Source organism: Lepidochelys kempii, chromosome 24 (genome assembly GCF_965140265.1).
Source record: "Lepidochelys kempii isolate rLepKem1 chromosome 24, rLepKem1.hap2, whole genome shotgun sequence".
Taxonomy (NCBI): Eukaryota; Metazoa; Chordata; order Testudines; family Cheloniidae; genus Lepidochelys; species Lepidochelys kempii.
The window spans coordinates 9,187,499-9,209,575 of NC_133279.1; the positions used below are offsets into that span (position 1 = coordinate 9,187,499).

Genomic DNA, 22,077 nt, shown 5'->3' on the forward strand with positions numbered 1-22,077 from the left:
TCCTTCCTGTGGCGGTGAAGGAAGGCGGCGGGACCCCGGATGTACGCAGCCCCTCCTCCTCCCCCGCCCACTCGGGAGGAGGTGCCGGTTACCCGGATGTTGCTCCTGCTCTAGCGGCAGCGGCCGCCTCCCTCGGACGGGGAGAGAAGCTGACGGATCCAATATGGCCGCCCTGATCCTGAGGAGAGAGTGAGAGGCCTAGGGAGCCCGGGGCAGCCCCCCAGTCCGACAGCAGCAGCCCCTGGGGGCGGGGAAAGGAGGAGCGGGGGGAACCAGCCCCTGCAAAGGTCCAAGCTCCCCCCAGCTCCTGCCACCCCCCCGGGCCCTGGGTGTCCTGTTCTCTGGGGGGAGGGGCAGCCTCTAGCTGATCCTGGGGGGAGGGGAGCACTTGCCATAGCCCCCCTCTGCCAGCTCCCACTGAGCCCCACCTCCTGGGGTACGGGGGGGATGGGGAAGAGAGGGTAGAGAGCAGGCAGCTAGGAGGGTCCCTGGGTTGATCGTTGCTGGGGAGGAGCGAGCCATTCATTTCTAGCTTCCCATCAGCCCTCTTTCCCTGGGATCTTTATTTTTGTTGGGGGGAGGGAAAGGGGCAATAGAGCTGGAGAGAGACGCATGACAGGCAGGTGGAGAGTCTCAGGGTGGCTTTTTCGGGGGGAGGGGGAGAAATAAGCCAGTTAAAAACATCCACATTTTCCAGCTTCTCATAAACCCAGTTTTCCTGATTTATTTTTTATCTGAGGAGGCAGGATTAAATGTGTATATTGACGTGTGGGAGAGGAGGGGATCGTCTCTGTGGGGGAGAGTTGCAGAAATTAAAACAAGACACTTTAAAAACCTTTTCTCAGCTTCACATTAAACCAAATTTCCCTGGCCTAGGAAGGGAGAGAAAAGGGGGTCAGGGACAGGAAAGTAGGACTAGAACTGCATATTGAAATGTGGGAACTGCTAGGTAGTTATAGCAAATATTAGTTAATAAAAAGGGAGGAAAGAAGCAATCACAGGTAAAAAGCAAGCTGTGTGATGACATTAAGCATCTTCAGATAACCCTATTTTGGTGGGTTAGTTATATTTTGGGAGCTTATTTTTAATTTCTGGGGGAGTCAGAGTTTTAATTTTTTTTAATATTTAAAAAGAATGTAGGAAGATACAGCTGTAAAAAGTGGGGAAGAGCCTTAAAGTTGAACAGCTGCTTGGCAAGCCAGTTTTCTGAAAATTTAACCCCCAATTTCTAAATCTCCTGCTTTTGGAGAGGGGTCTGTTCTTTGGGGTAAAGTAGTATTATGGGAAGAGTGTGTGTGGGGGAAGACAAGCACTAAAAGTAACAATCACAATTAAAAATAAAAAGGAAAGTACAGGTTGAATTTTCAAGTATTTCGGAGATTCTAATGACTTTTTCTTGGTTATTGTGGTAGAGTCTCTACTTAAATTTCCCAGAAATTCAGTTAGTTCTAATAAAACTAGAACAAAATAACTTGGGAGCAGAGGAAAGTAGACAAACCCTCCTTTTAAAAAAGAGATCATCTCTGTTTTTGCAAGAGTGGCAAAGGAACTACTAGTAATAAGGAAACAGAGACGCGTCAAAGCTTTAGAAAAATGTTTTTAAAAGAAATGACCTAGAGGGTGCAGGATAGATTTTGGATCTTCCCCTCCTCCCCTTCCTTTTCTCAGTGGGGTGAGATAGATGGGGAGATTTTGGCATCAGAGTTATTAGGAAAATTCTTTAGGCAAGTGTACCTGCTTTAATACCACACTCTGATGCTCTAACTGTAGAAGTTAGGCTTCCCTGACACGAGAGCCATACTGTAAAATCATTCACAAAGAGCTTAAGCTGTTCTGCTGGGTTTTTTGTTTATTTAAAAAGTAAAATAAAAGGGAGGAATAGAAGACTCCTTAAAAATTCTTGTTCAGCCCCATGTTCGAATCAGTGCAGTAGAGCGGATATAAACAAGACAAGAAGAGCTTCAAATTAAGGTTGGTCTCTATTTTGTCTGTATTTATATATCATTTTATAATACGCTAGTGATTCATCCGCTTCAGTTTATCTTCATAGGAGGTTCTATTACTCCATAAGTGGAGATATTGTGCCTTGTGCTGGCTTCTGTTGTGTGAACTGACTTAGCCTCCAACTGCCCAGCTGATGTGTAAAAGTTTCTCACACTGTGTAAGCCTTAAACCATTGATTCATTTAAAACTGAACATGTGATTTGAGGGAGGGGTGAGAGTGTGGTTTTCAGTCCAAGACATGATACTAATTGCTAGGACTGAGTCCAGTTGCTCTTGGTTTAGCTTCTTGCCAGCCTTCTAGAATCATAGAATAAAGGAGAATGCTAGAAATTCCATGACTTGAAACATTTAAAACTAGACTGGATAGTGCCCTAAATGAGCATTTCCTAAAGTGTGGTGTTACACCTCCCTAGGGTTGTCTGAAGCTGTGTGCACATATGTGTGAAGAAGACATATACCTTAAGGTGGGTAGGCCTTTAACAACACATGGCACAGTTCTGTGATTAGTTTCATTTTCTTGATGGTGGGATTCAGCTTCCAAAAGTTTGAGAAACGCTGCTCTTAGACAAATACATAGCAGAAAATTCTGTCCTGGAGATGAATGGGAAGGGAGGGTGGATGAGAAGTGGCTTAATATATCAGACATCTCTGACCTCTTTGCTTATATAAACAGGTTTTTGGATAAGGTTGGCTAGACTTGAGAAGTTTTCACAGTGTGGTCCAGGTGATAGAGTACTGGGCTGGGAGTCTGGAGATGTGGGTCCAATTCCTGGCTCTGACACTGATCTGCTGTGTGACTGTGAGCGAGCTGCTTCACCTTTCTGTGCCTTAGGTTCCTGATCTGTAAAATGACAGGTTTCAGAGTAACAGCCGTGTTAGTCTGTATTCGCAAAAAGAAAAGGAGTACTTGTGGCACCTTAGAGACTAACCAATTTATTTGAGCATAAGCTTTCGTGAGCTACAGCTCACTTCATCGGATGCATACTGTGGAAAATACAGAAGAAGTTCTGTAAAATGGAGATGATACTGACCTCCTTTGAGTTTGCTGGATTGGGACGATGCTGTATTAGAGCTCAGTAGTATATAAATAGCCAAAGCGCTGTTCAGAATACTTATTTTTCAGAAGAAACTCTGGATTCTTAGTTGAACTTTCATGTAGCCTTAAACTTGGGGTCCAAACTTGGGCTCCTGATTTGAGCCTAACATTTGGCTAGATCCAGCTTTGAAGCCCACTCATTTAAACTAGCGTGCTTGGTTAGTTCTGCTGTCTGTGGCTCCTTAGGTCCTGCCTACGCTATAACTTTTAACTGAGTTTGTAACTAGTCCTCTGGCTGTAAACATAGCTTGTGTCTATGCCCAACATGGTTATATTACAGTTGTTAACTCTGGTAGCTGTTACGCCCTTGCCAGCAGCCTGGGCTACTGCGTGGCTGTTTTTCTCTAACTGTTCTGACAAACTTAATTTGCTTTGTAGATGGATTCTCTCACTGTGCCTGTGCATCTCAGTTGGCTGGTCTTATCCTCCCAGTTTTCTGCGTGGTAGGAAGTATCTGAGTGCATTTCTGTATGTCTTACTCCTCTGAGTGTGTGTCCTACTGGCACTCCATCCATTGCTAAGGCATTATAGGAGAGCACTTGGATACTGTGCTGGTTAGTGGTATAAATACCTGAAAAGAAAACGGCCTAGTTTTCCCATGATACACTGATCCCATGCTGCCAACCATGTTTGTAGTGTGGATGTGCAAACAGGATGGATATGTGGTTGTGCTGTGGGGAAAAAAAGCCTGTTGCATGGCCACAACCATTTTTGCTGTAACCTGGTTAGATAAGGGTGTCATGACCAGGAAGTGAGCTGTAGCTCACGAAAGCTTATGCTCTAATAAATTGGTTAGTCTCTAAGGTGCCACAAGTACTCCTTTTCTTTTTGCGAATACAGACTAACACGGCTGTTACTCTGAAACATGACCAGGATACAAAACCATGGCTGTCGTTATAGTGTAGACAGTATTTTAAGTTATTTGGCGTTGGAGTCTGCCATGGAATGGGCGTGTCATATTGAAAGCCATCTCTGGACTGAAGAAGAAACTTTTGAAAGGACTACTTTAAAACAGTGGGTCACCCCAACAGGGTTACAATCACTTTGTCTAACAGTGTAAACCATGTTTTAAAAACTTTGGCTACACTAGTTCCTTCTCTAAGAGCCCTTCTCTAACCCCTGTCTATGCTACAGATTGAACCACGTTGATTATAACAGGTTACTGGTAAACAGTTCCCAGCTGTACTAGAAAACTTGTAACAGTATTTGGAAGGTGAATAGCACAGGTGCAACAGGCTTTTTAATAACTAGCCACTGAGCAGGACTAGCTGATGTCGAATGCCCATGTCCTGCCTGCAATACAGTTTAGAACCCCAGTAATTCAATTTCAGCTGTTAGCTGTGTAACACACATTGGGCTCAATCTAGTTCAATGCAACCATTCAGTGGCATTTCTGCCAATGTACAGAAATCTCCATACTGTATCAGATCAATGGTTCCTGCAGTCCAGGATCCTGTCTCTGGCAGTGACAAATACCAGTTGCAGAGGGAGGTGCAAGAAACTCCATAGTAGACAATTATGGAATAATACAGGTTAGTGATTGGCTTATGCCCTGAAGCAAGAGTGTTTATACCTCTGATATTTAAAAATAATCCTATCTAATGTGCCTGAACTTTATTGAATTGTTGTTTGCTTGTCCATACATACCATGCTTCACAGTTACATTTGTTTGCATTCTGGCAAAAATCAGGCAGTTCTCCTATCTTCCCTTCCCAGATGCCATAGGTAGAGGATTGTGGGTGTCTTTCAGGTGATGTAGTCCACATTGGGGTATCCGGTGCTTAGAAGCCGGAGAATTAAGAAGACTTGCTAACCTTGTTATACACGCATTTAAGTATTCTAGTCTACGCGGCAGAAGAACCATCCAAGAACCTGATTGCAGCAGGCCTGATGATCACGTTGTTCGTCTCATGTGCAGGGTTGAAACATTATGCCACATGCACAGTTGGGAGCCATGTGTTAAATATGTTTAAGCTTGGCATGATTCAATTTAAATAATTAATTGTTGGTAAATGTCAATTTCACCTGACACACAGAACAGCTAGCAAGCATGGCCTCCACAACATCTAGGGCCTGTAGAGATCCGGTGTCCCTGGCCCAGGGCTATGCAGGGAGTCCTGTGCAGTCCCCTGTCGTGGCTGTGGCTCTACCCGCCCACCTGCTTGCTCACTCGTGGCTGGGAGTATGGGGCCTATTCAGCAGTGGGATGGTCTCTCCAGTGGCTGGAAGCTTGTCCTTCTCTTCATGAGTCTGGCCTGGGGTCACTGCTCTACAGCCTTTCCTGTGCCCGGGTGTCTCAGGCCCTGCTGTTAGCACTAAGAGCTCCCTACAGCCCCGCTGTCCATGCTGCACTAATCCAACCCCCCCTTAATTTCCTGCAACTGCAAAAATTAAAATGATTAAAAATGAAAAAATTCTTACAAATAAAAATAATTATTGTGAAGCCTTACAAATAAAAAACAATATTGTCAAAATTACAAAAATAATCAAATTTTGTCAAGCCTAAATATGTTGTATATAGGCACTCAAAGGCTCTAGTGTGATTTTTAAAAATAAGCTATGCTATTTTTTGTCCTACTTTTTGATATAGAAGGCCTTAAGTTAGCACCTCCTCCATCCCACCCCCCAAAAAAAGTTTTGCTTTAGAAAGATCGGGAATGCTAACTGTACAGTGTCTTTATTTGTACTGGGTCTCAGTGATGCTGGATGGGAATGGGCCAGAGACACACAAATTGGGTCACTGGTCAACAGCTCACAAACCCAGACAAATAAGGAGTGTCATTCACATACCATAAATTAGCTTTCAGGCGGAGCACTAGAAAGACATGCTGATTCATAATATGGAACCAAGAGACGGAGGATTCTTGATGCTGGAGCTTATGGAACTTAGATACAGACAAAAAATACTGTATTGGTCCTTTTGAGTAAAGAATTAGGGAGTTTATGGTGGTTGTGATGGTTTGGGAAATTGAAGAAAAAGAGAATCCTCGAGGAAAGAGACATTTTTAGTATTATAAGAATAAATAATTGCTTCTGTCCTTCCAGAATTTTGCACTTATATAGTTAATTGCATTTAAAAGGGAAAGGCATCTGTTTTTAAAAAGACCTTGTCAACTTAATCAAATTTTCAAACCAGGGGTTTGCCTTTTTTCATGTACTCTGGTTTCAAGTAATGTGTAAGGGCAAAACAGTTTTGCAAAAACTTAAGTATGAGAGTATGTGGATTAGGGTTTACGGTCCTGATCCTGCAAAGACTTTTCCACATGCTTAACCTCATGCACTGGGTGTAGTTTCACTGAAGATTAGTGGAACTGTTCGCGATGTGTAAAGTTAAACATGTGCATAAGTCTGATGGATTGAGACCTAAGATTGCCATTACTGATAGGGGTAGGGATTCGGGGGGAGGGGGTTTGGGGAGGGTGTATATAGCGGTACTTTGTCTAGTGTCAGTTGAAGTATTTCCCCTGTATAGTGGGCTTCCTCTGGTTTTGTGAGTCTTTCACTGTACAACAGATGGAGAAAGCAACGTGTTTTAAAACAAAAAAACTAATAAAGTGTGATTGTAAAACTAAAAGAATAGGCAGGGCTGACTCAGGACTGGTGGAGAAGCTGAAACTATCTGAACCTTGATTAGATTTCAAAGTTGATGGTGGCCCTTTTAAAAATATTCCTTGTGTGTTACTAGTAAATTCCTGAATTATGAAAACAAGACTTAAAAAATACAATTTACTCTGCAAGAGGTAGAGCATTAAGGTTGACTTTAGAACATTAACCTTCCATTTTCTGAGTTTTATGCAAAATCTCAACCTAAGGTTTGCACTTGTATAGCTTTTAATATATTGCGTGCTTGCAGTTTTCATGTATAAAGGGTACCATAGATCTGTTGTCCCATGGAATAATTTTTTGGCCATTGTCTTAATTTAAAAAGTGAGTATTTTGAGAAAACATCCCAGGAATCTGTGTGTAGTAATAATCTAGTCTCCTAATATTATTTGAGTTGATCTATTGTAGAACATATGTGACTTAAGTAGGGTTGTGGGGTTTTTTTGGGTTTTTTTTGTTTTTTTGGCTGTTCAAGTTACTTATTGTACCTATGTCTTTCTGAGTAGTGTGGAAGGAGAAAAAAAACAATAACAACAACAAACTCCTTCATTTGAATAGGGGTGTGTGTGTGGGGGGGGAATAAATGTTTATGTACTGGCTATTAAACTCAGTAATAGCTAGCCAGGCTGTGATGCTAGAATGATCAGATACTTTATACCATGTGTGCTGGTGCAGTGGTGTTTTTGTAGCCATGCCATAACGGGCTTGTCTTACTCGGTTACAATGAATACAGTTGAGTTGTACCTGTACATCCTCTTTCTACAGAATATAGCCATGTGGCTCAGATAGATGCTTGCAAGTACATGCACCTGTGTGTGTTTTTGTCAGTGCATTCTGGGAGAACCTGGGCAGTTGTCTAGTGCCTCAGAGGGACAGAGTGCCCAGAGGATATGTGCGCGTATAGTGTCAGCAGCCTGTGGACAATGTGCTCCTCGAGCATGAAGAACTGGGAGGAAGGGGGAACTGCCAAATCAGTCGTACATGCTCACTGCCAGTGGTCTTGCGTATGCTGCAAAATAAGTGCTATGAAGTGTTTACAGGAAAACAACTCAACATGCCAACAGCATATTAAAGGGATACCATCAACTTAAAATCACACTTCTGCATGCAATTTTTACCCATTTTTGTTACAAATAATAAAACATCTAAGATCACTGAGTAAAAGAGAAGAACTCTTCTCTGTTTTTGCCGTTTTGCTTCATGTATTTTACAGCAGTTTTTATAGTTCACTTTCTCTCTCCTGCTGTTGTGTGAAAGACCCACACAAACAGGGAAACGTGTTTTAAAAAAAATCTCTAAAATTGGCTGGAAGAGTTGGGACAGGTGTAAGACACGTAACTACTACTTTGTAATTAAACTTTTGAAACTGGCTGCCTCTCCAGTTGACTGGGTCCCTTTAATCATGTGGGGTGTGGACACAAACAATTGGAGCAGATCTTCACCTGCTTTGTTTTGGCAGGAAGCTATTCCAGTTTGAGGAGCTGGACTCACTTCCTCTCCTCCTCCCCCCCCTCCAAAAAAAAAAAAAATCATGCCACTTGCTTGTTGCAAACTGGGATTAAGAACTGTCCTGTACAGAGGGTTTTAGTCTTCAGTGAGAGATTCTGTTTCCCATCCATACACCCACACCTTCAATCACAGAGCAGCTGTAAAAGATCAAAGGATTCTAGTCCTTTATATACATGCTACTGTACAACAAAACAGGTTGCGTTCTCCTGGGTGGGTGACTTCGAAATTGGAGGAGAGCAGAGTTGGAGGGGAAGTGGAGTGTCTTCTATCCTGTACACAATGGAAACCCCTGATTAAAGTAGCCTGAATACAACAGACTTAAATGTCGTTCTGGAGTATTGCAGCAATGAGAAGCTGCCTGCTGGGACTTCAAGAGACTGGAGTTTTTGTGCTGAATTTTCATTTCTGTCCAGAGTGTACAGCATAGAATTTCCTTATGCTTATTAATTTTTTTAAACTTTGCACTTAATTTTCCAGGTGTTTGGTACTTATGTATATATAAAATATACATACATGCCTTTGAATTCTAGAGTAAGGGGTTGTGTTAATTTAGTTTATACCTCAAGTAGATTTTATAAATCCTAATGTCCCTAGAAATGACTCATGAGAACAAAAATACTTATTTAAACAAATTGTATGTATGCATATGTATATTTGGCATTCAAACCTTGCCCTGCAGTCTTGGATTCCCAGATTCAGCATCAGGCCTAGAGCATGGGAACCAGGAAGTGAAACTTGAGTAGAAACAGAGTGAAACTGAAGAAGTGCCCATAATAAACAAACGGCATAAATGGGGAAAAGCGAGCTAGACTTTTAGAGTTGGTTTTTTAAAATATGTTTGTAAAACATGGAAGGTAAGTTATTTTCTTGATAGTGCCCCTTAAACTGACCTGAGTGTGCGGAGGCTGAGAGTGCAAATTATGTACAACAGGTGCTTCAGGATAGAAATTTGGTTGTATGGGCTGTCCCCATATCTAAAATGATTAGTGTTGCCACTCTAGTCTTTTGTGGTGTTGCTGCTCTTGGTGGAGTGTGGGAAGGAGGAGGAAAATGTTACTGTGTAAGCTGCTAGGTACAGTCTAGCTAATGAATTCGGCTGAATGATACTTGGCACTACTTTGGTGTCATCTCTATAGAGATCTCAAAGCATCGCACAAACACTAAGACTTATGATTGAGGAAGGCAAGCGTCATTCTCCCCTTTTTGTAGCTGGAGGAAACTGAGTCACAGATTATGAGCCTACACCCAGTGAAGTCAGTGGAGCAAGTCCATCAGCTTCAGTTGGGTTGGGATCAGATCCTCAGTGACACACACAAGGTCATTAAGCGAGTGTGTGTGGATCCCTGCTGCTTGCTATCTGCAAGCTAGGCACTTCTGCCTTCTGCACTAGCTGCAGGCAGCAGAGAGGGAACTACTATAGTTAATCCACTTGGTCATGAAGAGAAGTAGTCACACAACAAGCAAAGGGTTGGCTTGCCCAAATGCAGCAGAAAGAAAACTTTATACTACATCCAGCATGTGGAAGGGGTATGTACGTTAATGACGTGGTTCTTAAACTGCTGTAGTTAAAGCAGTATGACCTTCCTCAGTGGATGTGGTTGTATTGATACAAAGGTGCTTATTCCAGTATAGCAATCCCTGTGTGAAAAGGGGAATAAGCAGTACTGGTGTAAAGTACCTTTATATTGATATAACTGTGTCCACACTTGGGGGTGCAGTGCTATAACTATTTTGGTTAAAAATAATCAGACCCCTGACCAAAATGGTTATACAAATATAAAACCTGTGTAGTCCAGGCCTAAAAGCTGGAATATATTGTTGGCCTCTACATATAACATTGATTGCTCATTTTGAAATATGTTTTTGGCCACTTTTGTTACAGGAATTAAAAAAAAATCACTATCCATTGCAGTCTTAATATTTCACACTGTTATAGCATCTTCTACCCAAGGATCTCAAAGCACTTTGCCTTAACCAGTAAAACTTCATGGTGTCCTGTGAGTTGTGGAAGAAGTATTTAGAGATTGGTTTGCTTACTGCTGAAATGCACTCCTTTCTGGGGTGGAACGTGAGTGCACCTTAGCATCCTGTATCAACAGCACACAGCACGTCAGAGCAGAAAGTGAATGAGGTTAGCCCTTACAGCTCTTATATCTTCAAAGTGGTGCACAAACATTCATTAAGCCTCACAACAGCCTGTGAAGTAGGTCAGTATTGTCATCCTCAGTCGTGAGTCATTGATGGAGCCAGAAATAGAACTTAAAAGATTCCTGTCTCTCCATTCATGCTTACTCCATCAGGCCATGTTCCCTCTCAGAATAACGCACCTTGGCAGTGCCCACCCTCATTTTGTTGAAGTCCCCGCATTCTGTGAGTTGGTAGAGGGGTGCCCTCTTTCTATATCCCCTTTTTGTACCATGCCGTGACCAACTTCTCGTTCTGTCCGTTTTCTTTCCCTCCTTTTTTTCTAGTTGTCTCCATTGCCTCCCTTCTCTAAAAGGCTATGTGCTACTCAGGGTGATCGTCCACTGACTCTCTGGGTTTGGACCTTGTTTTCTTGCACCCGAGTCAAGTGCCACAGGGCTAGAGATTGGGGGATGGAAGGGAAACTTGATCAGGTCAGCTGCTGCCTGCAGCCCTGTGTGTGAGCTGCTTCAATGGCCAGCTGCAGTGGGGGAAAAGACTGGTGGTTTTCTAGGAGCCACCACCTACAGTCAGGGGAGCAGGTTGCAGTGGATGGAGGAGATGATCCAGGGTTCTGCAGTTTTCTCGGCCTCCACTGCTCTTTCCCTTTCCCAATCTCCAAACTGGTTTGATATCCCTGGGCCTGCTCTCCCAGGCAAGAAAATGTTGCTGTGTCTGTGGGTTGAAACCATAAGGCCAAGTTAGGGAGACTCCGTAGTTAATGTCCTGACTCTTGTGAAAGGACTGCTCAGGACCTTGGTTTGACATGTCACAGGAAAGAACAGGAGGAAATCTTGGACACAGACTGTAAAGGGCCTGCATTCTTTGAAGGAAACAAAAGCGGTTTGATTAAATGAAGCTGCTGGATCTCCCCAAGCTGGCAAATTGAACATCTCTTGATGTTTCACTACTTTTGGTTCTCTTTTAAAATGCTGGCTCTCTTCAGCCCACCACTCATTTGAGAGGGGTCTCTTTCCCGTGGCTTTTTTACTGCTTGCTTTTACATTCTGTTACAACCTCAGACACACATCTCTTGACTTAGGCTGTGTCTTCCCTGCAGAGCTAATTCAGGCTCTTATTTGGCTGTTTCCCCTAACTCCCCTCTTGCCCACAATCACATCCCTCTCATCTGTGCTTGGTGCTTTCACAGCTTGGGCTGGCTGGAAGTGTAGGTTAGAATTGTGTGCTGCTTTCAACTGGGCTGATCTGCCCGCTTTGCAGTGAGGATGCAAGCTAAACCACTTGAGTGTTTCAATGCTCCTCCAATGCTTTTCCACAGTTTCCCTCTGTGCACCCAGAAGGACAGACAAGTTCACTGGGAAAGAATCACAGAGTGGCTCAGCTTATTGCAGCACAAAGAACCATAGGATATGCCCCTCAAAGTTCTAGTGACGCACTTGAGTGTGTTCAGTACCAGTGAGGGTGCAGTGATTTGAGCAGGGCTTTCTTTGGTTGCTCACACCCATGCTAGGCCTGGGTGCTGATCACTGGAGTTAATAGTGCAGTGAGGACATCCCTGTAGACGTTTCTGATGGTAGGGGTGTCATTGACCTTGATGGAAGACCCTACAGTTGAAGTGTAGACATGAGTTAACTTACACTAACTTTATTTGAAAAGAGTGCGGGTGGGTGGGTGGGTGTGCACACCCGCGCATGCCTGTGCACACACGTGCACTTTTAATTGGAGCGTGAGGATTCCATAGCAGCCCTGGAAGAGATTAATTCCCAGACAGCATGAAAAGTGAGAGGAGCTCCTCTGTGGTACAGGTTTTTGACAGTTAAAGGATATAATGCTATCAGTCCCCAACTGTTAGGCAACTGTGCTTCAGCATGGTCATTTTCTTGCTGAGAGACAGGAGCAGGAGGTGGAATTAGGAGGTCTCTTTTCTAAGATTTTAATTGGCAACATATATACACTCCCTTGGTGGAGACTTTGAAACAACCTTTTCTCCATTGTTTGATCTTTACTTTTAACAGTTGCTACATCTAAGTCCAGTGTGTACCTTGTAAAAGTACAGCTCCTTCAGGAGAAGCTGCATCTCAAAAGAGATAAGCAGGGCTTCTGATTTTAGATTTTAACCAATAAAACATCCCTCCCCCAGTATTTATTCAATAAACACCAGAAATGGTTACTCAATTCATACTGACCTCACCTCTTTCCTAGTGCAGTTTGTTTATAAATGTGATGTTCCTGCTCCTTGGCTCATATCTAAGGGCTTGTCTACACAGAGCAGTAATGCGGGCTATGGGGATTGATTTCTAAAGTGCATAAAGATGTTCCACATGAATTGGTCTGTATGGACCCTACAGGTTCACGCTCGTAACATAGTGCTGTTTGAAACAGGACTACCTGTATATACAAAGAGATCCCTGAAACCTGCTGATTTTTGGACGGCTACATGGAACTCAAAAATTAGTTAAAAAAATATATATATTCCCCCCCCCCAACCAAATTAAATTAATAAACTCCAAAAACCAGAAGCCTTCAATACAAGCCTTTTTAATGTCTTTAAAATGTTCCCTTGTCAGTTTCTTACGGCATTATTTGTTCCCGCAGTGTGCTTTGTGCTCTGCAGTGCCTGCTTCCAATCTAGTGCAGTCTGTTAAAACAATTCAGACATATGCAGTTTTTTTTCCCATGTAGCTTAGCAACTATGGAGGACAACCTTCTCTGAAAGGGGTAGGCAAAAATAAATCATATAGATGCCTCCCATCAGAGCCCCGGTGCAGCAGGGGGCAGAGATCGCACTGTGTGTGACCCAAAATAGGGCATGCAAAGCATTCTCTGCCTATCCTAAGCAGCCTACCTTGCCTACAAATATCCATGCTGATGATATGCAAACTTCATATTAGGTGTAAAAGCTATGTAAAAGTAATCGTAAGTTTATTTTTTTAAAGGACAAGTTCTGAAATTCACAGCTATCGCTGTCTTGGTCTGTGAGAACTTTTCAACTCAAAATTGTCCTAAAACTTAAATTTTGCTTTAAAAAAAAAACAACAACAACCTGTTGCTTCTCTTCTCCTCCTCTCCCGCTCCCCCCCAAACCTTCCCTTGTAGTGAGAACCTGGAAGTCAAGCTGATTCTAAACAAAACCATAACTGGCTAAATGGGGCATATGTCAAGATGAGAGAAATGCAAAAAATAACACTGCAGAAAGAAGGACCAGGAAACTGGGTTTTTAAAAGATTATCTGTTTTAATAATTTAAGGTGGAGTTTTAATATCGACAGGGAACCTATTTAAAATATGATTAAATTCAGTCCCATTAATGTACTTAAATATTGAAAGGGCCTGTCTTTACAAGGTCTCAACGCTGAACAACCTACCATGGGCAACTTTCCTTAGCTATGTTAGTGTCCAGGTATCCTCTCCTTTGATCACTTTCAGAGCATGTGTAGGTGGATAGGGTTTATGTTCTCAAAGCTCTGAGAATTCCCTCTTCTCTCCCCACCTGCCCCCAGATTGGGGACTTGATAGAACTCCCTTGTTGGAACAGGTCAATGCTACTTTTAATCAGTTATGGGTATGAGAACATTAAGATGCAGACACCTACCAAATCAGCTGCTCTACACTGACAGCCCCTGTCACCATGGGAGTAATGTCTGGGCATCAGACTTAGGTGTCTGGCATGGCAGGGTTTTCCCAGCCTTTTGGGGCAGTTTTATAGCAGGTGAGTGTGCATAACTGAATGGTAGACAGGTGACATAGACTAGTCTAGAGATTCACTGAAGCAAGAAGAAAAGGAGTACTTTTGGCACCTTAGAGTCTAACCAATTTATTTGAGCATAAGTTTTCGTGAGCTACAGCTCACTTCATTGGATGCATCCAATGAAGTGAGCTGTAGCTCACGAAAACTTATGCTCAAATAAATTGGTTAGTCTCTAAGGTGCCACAAGTACTCCTTTCTTTTTGCGAATACAGACTAACACAGCTGTTACTCTGAAGCAAGAAGGGGTCACAAAAGTCTGTTCCCATCTGATTTTAAAAGTGAAACAGGTTCTTGCCAATACTTGACATATTGGGCTTGCTGTTTCATTGTGATACCAATGGCTGCTCTCAATGATTTTATATATTTGATGGCCTTTATCGTAAAAACCTGCTCATAGGCCTTGGATGGGGCCATTAAGCAGATTCTGCTTTATCTCCGTAGTTGGAGGCACTACTGTTAGATGCAGGGGTCGTTGCTGGAATGGAAAAAGCTAACTGTTCACTTGATTACTTGCTTGGATTCCTTTAGAATACACTAACCACTTCAGGCATTGTAACTTGTATATATGCTTGCTAGAAGGTATTTGGGATCATAATAGTTAAAGATGGTGTCACAGAAAGGCTGGTCCCTGTAAATGAAGTAGGTTCAGTGCCCCCTGTGCCAGGACGGGTGCTTCCATTTGGCTAATTAAGAGTGCTGGGCAGTATTAAGCTGTTCAGCCTGGGGCTGTTCGGTATTAGGAAGGGGAGTCCCCATGAGTCAGAGCAGACTGGTTCAGTCAGGAGGGTAGATGAGAGCTGCCAGGGGACTGTAGGAATCCTGATAGGAAGCAGGAGGTATTTCCTGGGGAAAGGCTGAAGGCAGGGAGAGCAGCAAGAGGGGTTTGCTGGCTGGCATCCCCAAGCCAGAGAGCAGAACTGAAGGAGCACCATAGAGAGTTGCTTGCTGGCTCTAAGCTGGAGGGGTAGGGGAATGGGGATGGGGGCTGAAGTGGAGGGGCTTACTCACAGGGCCAGAGAGCTGGACCTAGCAGAGCCATGAGAGAACTGGGGAAGTGAGGGATGCTTCCCTGGCAAGAAGGCTCCCCAGCAATGAAGTTGTGGGTGTTCCCACTGGGAAGAACAAGGGTGCTCTCCAGTTGGAAGGGTTAGGGTGGCTATTCTGGTACAAGGACAGGAGAGAACTGACAGAAGAGCCAGGGTATGGTGAGAGATGCCAGGGCAGTGCTAGGGAGCTGGGGTGTGCTGAGGGCTGCTGAAGCTGTATTTGATGCTTTGTCTGGACTGTGGTGTTGTGATTTATGTGCCCAAGGGTGTGTGTGTTTCTCTTGTAATAAATTAAATGTAAAAGGGCTATGGGAACTAAGTCTTTGCACTGTTTCTGGCGACTCTGAAGGAGGGAAGCCGAGGCAGGTGTGCCTGTTATGCCACAGCCTGTCACTCAAGGTTGGGCAGCCTGATGACTGATGAAAGACCTGCAATACAATTAATTTATATTCCACCCCTTGAAGGGTTGGATAGAGTCTGTGCCATACATTTTGCACCAAGTCTCTCTCTCTCTCGCTCTTAATCTAAGTCTTACACATGTGCAGGTGGCAGGATGACAAATTACCAAGCAGGGTGAGAATTGAGCCATATGGTGTGAGTGGGAGGAGGAAAAGTTAAACTACCTTAACCTCCATGAATGAAATGCTTCAGTTGTGCTAGTATTTAGAGTGGGGAACTAGGTGTCAGGGCTCCTGGGTTCTCTTCCTAGATTTGCCACTCGTCCATTGGATGGCCTTGGGCAAATCGCTTACTCCCTCTATGTGCCAGAGTATTCCTCTGTAAAAGAGAGACTGCACCTTTCTCAGAAGGGAAACTGTGAAACTTAATGTTTAAAATACTTTGAGATGCTTAGATGAAAAATGATATAACACTTTATATTGGTCTATAGATATGTTCATGCTGGCCATTCAGCCATGGGAGTAGCGTCAGTACCTGGCTAGATACTCCATGGAAAGCTTCTCTCCCCCCCTCCTTCGTAAAAAGCCGAAGTATGTTTTTTGCATTATGTCTTGAAGGCCAGTAGACTGGTCTCTAGTGAACAGCAAGATGGAGTGATTTCCAGCATCTTTATAGGAGGAGGAGTTGGTAGAGGAGATCAGATATAGAGCTGGTGATCAGGACTCCTTGTTTCTATTTCCAGCTCTGACACAGACTTGTTGTTTGGCCCTTGAACACACTCTGAGCCTAAGTAACCCCACTTTCCAGATGGGGGAAATATAATCCTGCCTGATCACCGTAGGGACTTAGGTGAAAAGCACTATATATAGAGAGGTGGGAAGTATTAGCATGAATATTATGACTCTGCATAAGGAGGATCTGAGCACAGACTGCTCCGGATGCAGGAATTCAGACAACGATTTTCATTTAAGTATCTTGTGAAGAGTAATTAGGGAACAAACCCAGCAAAATTCTTGATTAAAGCCTGTGGGACCTCTTTATCTTCCAGGGTTGCAGTGCTGCGAACAGCCCCCCAATCCTTTGGAATTGGGTGGCACGTGGCAGGATCAGCCGTCGTGCAGGATGGACACCTTGAAACGGAGTCGAGCACAAGCCTGGCCAGAGGAGACTGGGGACAGGGAGCATGGACTCTATAGTTTGCACCGCATGTTTGACATTGTGGGCACTCACCTGACCCACCGGGACGTACGTGTGTTGTCCTTTCTTTTTGTGGATGTGATTGATGACTACGAGAGGGGGATGATCCGCAGCGGCCGGGACTTCCTGCTGGCACTAGAAAGGCAGGGCCGCTGTGATGAGACCAACTTCCGCCAGGTGCTGCAGCTGCTGAGGATTATCACGCGCCATGACCTATTGCCCTATGTCACGCTGAAGAGGAGAAGGGCCGGTAAGTCATCTGATCTGTGTCCTAGGCTGCTCTTAATGCTCTATTGAGAACTTTAGAACTCTGTTGGCAGTTTAAGTCAAGCTGCTGCTGCTTTGTGTTGCTGAGAAGTGAGATAAGCCTGTCTGCGGCTGTCCAGTGACCATGTGGGCAATGGTCTGTGCTGCCGTGAGGGTCAACCTAGTTGAGTTCTGAGGGCTGTTAAGATAACTTGTCCCATCAGAAGCGGGGTAGACCATACAGTAGAATCTCAGAGTTACTAACACCAGAGTTATGACCAGTCAACCACACACCTTTCATTTGGAACCGCAAGTATGCAATCAGGCAGCAGCAGAGACACCCCCCCCCCCCCCCAAAAAAAAAAAAAAAGCAAATACAGTACAGTATTTTGTTAAACATAAGGTACTAAAAAAATAAAGGGAAAGTTTAAAAAAAAAAATTTGACAAGATAGAACTTTCTGTGTTTGTTTCATTTAAATTAAGATGTTTAAAAGCAGCATTTTTCTTCTGTATAGTAAAGTTTCAAAACTATATCAAGTCAATGTTCAGTTGTCAACTTTTGAAAGCACTACCATAATGTTTTGTTATGAATATACCGGAGTTACAAACAATGTTCATTCCCGAGGTGCTCATAACTCTGAGGTTCTACTATATTATGAAGATGAGCAGCAGCAGAGAAGTGTCCTGAAAGGAATCCCTACTGGTCCCCCTGAGCCTAGAAGCATAATGGGGATGGTGGAGGGGATTAGTGTACTGGTGTGAGATGCTCAGACAAGGAATGTGGGGGAGCTGAGATGGAGATGCCTGCCTCTTTCCTCCGTTTCTTTGCTTACCAATAGCAATACCATGCAGGATTTCAGTGACTGGTCCTGCCACCCTGAGAAGGTACAAATTCACACACTTGAGAAGCAAAGAAATCCTGAAGTATGGTAGAGTCTAGTTATAGTTCCCACATGCAGCAGGGTTTTCCATTTTCTCTAATAGCTGAGAGCTGTAGTGTGGTCTCCTGTTGCTAATGCTTTGTTACTCCTACAAAACAAACCATTAAATATCTGTTAGTACTTGGATAGAGATAGGGCTGCATATTTGCCATGTAGTCATGAATAATCTTTTTTAAAACAAAGCAAAATGAAGCTACCATATTCATTTATTTACAGAAGTTTTGCGGAAAATATTCCTTTTTAGACTGAAGTCTCTCACTTGGTGCTGTCCCAGCTGTGAGAGTCTTTTGGAAAAAATGGAATAAGTTCAGTTGGTTTTGATGCTTGTATGTGTAAGGTGAGGATAGGAATGGCAAGCATATGCTTGGGAGCTTTCTTGATACAAATTGTTTTCACTTCTCTTGCACTCAATTCAGAATTGGGTGTTACAAACTCCAGGGCACTGTGTACCTGCTGTCTTTGATGATGACTTGATATTCACTACACTGTGGGAGGGAAACATTTTGAAATGTTAATAATGTCCTGGTTATACCCTCCCCTTGCTAAGCCCCTGGGGATGTGCACATTGTAAGTAAATCAGGGTGAACTTTGAAATAGACGAGGGTGCAGGGGTTAACTCTCTGGGAGTGAGGCTTCAAAAACACATTTGTCGTCTTCCAGTGTCAAAGATAGTGTGTGTGTGTGTGTGTGGGGGGGCTAGAACAGTTTCTCAATCCCTCCTTCTTTCCTTCATCCCACAAAATATCTGTTCAGAAGGGGTTAATGACCCTTCTGCTTTCTCCCCTGCCCTGTCCCATAACTGCTTTCATACATTGTGAGCTCTGCACACTCAGCATTCTGCAAAGCACTGGTCTGAGAGATGTATTTGAATGTGGGATGTAGTGAACATTTCAGTAACCACCCAGGTACAGTGATTCTCCCTTCCAGATCTGAGCAAATTAACCTGTAGGGTCTCAGCCACACCACAACTCTGTACCAGCTTCTGAACCTTCCTGGATCAATGCCATGCATCTACTGGCTGTGTACTGCCTTAGAGCATGCCAGGATTCCAATGCTTGGCCTAAGAAACTTTGACCCAAATTAAACAGAACCTGAGAGATCCACCTGCCAGAAGTCAGATAGAAACTTTCACTTATAACAAGGAAAGATTGTCATCAATTTTTTGCAGAATTTAAACTTTCATTTTTCATAAAAACCAAAACACAACTAGCCCTTATAGTTGCAAATGTAAATCAAGCTAATTCTGGCTGAGTCAGCTGCTTCTGGCCTTCCTAAACCACCATGAAATTGACATGTCTGATCAGTTTTCAGAGTGAAAATGAAAACTGACCTTAGACTTGTCAATTTCAGGCTGCCAAGTTTCTGGTCAGTTTGCAGAGTGAAATTGACAAATATTTGATCAGTTTTCACTGTTGTTGTTCATAGGATTATGGACAGCAGTGGCATTTCATGCTACTGCTTAGGAAAGCTGTGAGCAGCTATATAGGCAGGCATAGAAATGATACACAGGTGGAGGGAAAAGGGGACCAAAAACAGGCTGGGGGAGGTGTCAAGTTAGTAACTACAGCCCCAAACTTCCTCCTGAGCTGGCTGTTCCCAGGCTTTCTCCTAGCAGGACATATCATGCTCTCCATCTCATTTGCCTTAGAGACTGTAAACTTTGATACTCTTGATTTGGAGCTAAGGAGACCCACCTGGTCTACTAGGGTGAATCAGAATAGCTATTCATTCCCATGAAAACTCCTAGAATGTGACACCTAGGTTCTCCATAGCTGTTGAATAGCTCTTGCTGCTGTCTATATTAGTCTCTTAATTTAATCTGGTTACTTTTAGCTGTGTCACCTTGTAGCACCCTGAAGAATCCTCCTCCTTTAGTGTTTAGGCAAGGGTTAACATTAAAAATTGATGGCATTCCTGTTATCATATTATGGTGGTGTCTTGCCTATATGGTGACTATAGGTAAATGTTGACAATTTAAAGGTATCCACTGTAAATCAGTGTATATTACCTTTCTCTGAGAAGGACACCCATTTGCTCTCTGTTCATTGACTTGTCTTCACAGCATTGGTAGCTCAAGTTATAACTTAAGTGTTGCCTCTCACCCAACTCCTGCCCACACCCACAAATGTTTTGCTTGAGTTAAGTGGTCCTTTAAGCTCACGCTAGGTGTCCTGTTGTGGATGAGAGTTGGAGCTGGAGTGCTGCTGAATCTAGAGCTGGGGGATGCAGGGACTTGAGTTACAGCTCCTCAGCTGCTAATCCAATCATTCTGTGTAGTGAAAAGAACAGGAGTACTTGTGGCACCTTAGAGACTAACAAATTTGTTAGTCTCTAAGGTGCCACAAGTACTCCTGTTCTTTTTGTGGATACAAACTAACACGGCTGCTACTCTGAAATCTGTGTAGTGAGTGTTTCACAGTGTGGCTGCCCTCACTTGAGCTAAGCTAGTTTGAAAGGTGTGACTGGAGGGTATTAGTAATTCAAGCTAACAGTTGCAGTGAAGACAAACCCTAATAGAAGAGGAGATTGGGAGGAACATATATGCCAACTCTTGATTTTTCTCGACAATAAAGTGTTGGAAGTAGTCGTCAGTGTAATAGACAGTTTCATTTCCTCAATAACGTATGGTAAACCTGGAAGTGAATCAAAGAGCTGTCTAAACAGATGAGCAAACTGTCAACACTATTTTTTTAAATTGGTATTTTGCCATATAGTGTCCAACAACATAATTGTTATACAGATGAAAGTAGATTTGCATTTACCTGGAAAATGAATAGAAGAGCTAAGTTTACTGCACCTTTGGGAGGAAGGGATGACATTTGAGTTCTCCTCCTGTTGGCCACAGACATTGACATTGGGCAGGTCACTTAATCTGTGCCTCAGTTCTCCATCTGGAAAGTGGGGATAAGGTTTTTTGTCCTGGTCGTGGTGTTGTGGTGATAAACTCCTTTGTGTTTGTGAGGTGCTCAGAGATTGCTGTGCTGAGGGACAGAACCATAGAAAGCCTCTAAAGAAAGTAAGATAATTCAGCTTTTTATCAATAGTGTGTTTTAAGGCTTCCTTCATTATGGTGTCTGGGATCTACCTTTCCTTTAAGTCAGGAGGAGCTTCAATAGGAGGGCAAGCATCTTTCCTCCACCTTGGGGGTGGCCTTCAAATGTTAAGACCTATTAGCCAGAGGCTCATGATAGAACCCACAAGCTGGGTCCATAGTCAGCAACCTTGTAGGAATCTCGGTAAGCAGTTGGAGTAGGGCTGGGCTTTTCATCCATGCATCATCCCTGAACTTCCTTGGGGATGGGGCCCTCCTCTTTTTTGCTCATGCATCATCCTCTGGCTAGTGAGTGACTGGCAAACTTTTAAGCCCTAACATAAAGGCTCCAGTGACTTGAATGTGCAGCCCCACTCAATTATATTTAATTTCTCCTTCCCTTGTTTGGGTTTTAACCAACAAAATTAAAGGGAAAAAAGGAAAGTTTGAGAATTGAAGCAGACTGAAATCCAGAGTTAGTTCCCCACAGCAGTGTTAACCATATTAGATATATATGGTACATAAATTCACAGTACAAACACTTACGCACATTGTGACTGAATTAATATTGCTTTGAGATTCCCTGAAGACACCTAGATTTAAAAAAAAAAAAGTTAGCTAAATAATGATTTCGTTAATTTCAGGTAATTCATGTGTCCCAGAACTCCCCCTGCCAGTTTTCTGAGCATTACAATAATTTTCATATTTTCATTAAATGCTTTTCTCTTCCCTCTTGTGTTACAAATCCAAACAAATAAGCAGTAACTGAGAAATTGAGTGTGTAAAAAAAAAAAAAAAATGCTGAGAACAAAAAAGATTTTTTTCTTGATTTTTTTTGTTTTTGTTTTTTTGTGTTTGAGGTGTACAGGGGTCTCTGATATTGGAACAATAGTAGGTAAAAATTCAGTGAAGCATGATTTATTTTAAAAAAAATCTAAACTGAAGGCCTCTCTTTTGAATTTGCACATAAGTTCGCAACATTTTGCATTTGTACAAACAGCACTTCTATTTTAATCTTCATCTCTATGTCCTGTTGCATGGCGGATTGATTTAAATAATCCATTTCAATCTAATTTTGCATTTGTACTTTTTAAACTCTTTTTTCCTAAAGA

At 43.0% G+C, this 22,077-nt stretch overlaps 1 protein-coding gene across 3 annotated transcripts in view; it reads left to right on the top strand.

The window, feature by feature from the left end:
• DEDD (death effector domain containing) overlaps positions 1 to 22,077 on the top strand; it is a 39,670-nt gene continuing 17,593 nt past the window's right edge. The window contains exons 1-2 of one of the 3 annotated variants that reach the window (XM_073323244.1): positions 1 to 1,971; positions 16,598 to 16,996. In XM_073323244.1, the coding sequence (XP_073179345.1) occupies positions 16,672 to 16,996 (325 nt within the window). In that variant the 5' untranslated portion in view covers positions 1 to 1,971; positions 16,598 to 16,671. The remainder of the gene's footprint in view (positions 1,972 to 16,597; positions 16,997 to 22,077) is intronic. The other 2 variants (XM_073323243.1, XM_073323242.1) reach the window with 2 other exon arrangements.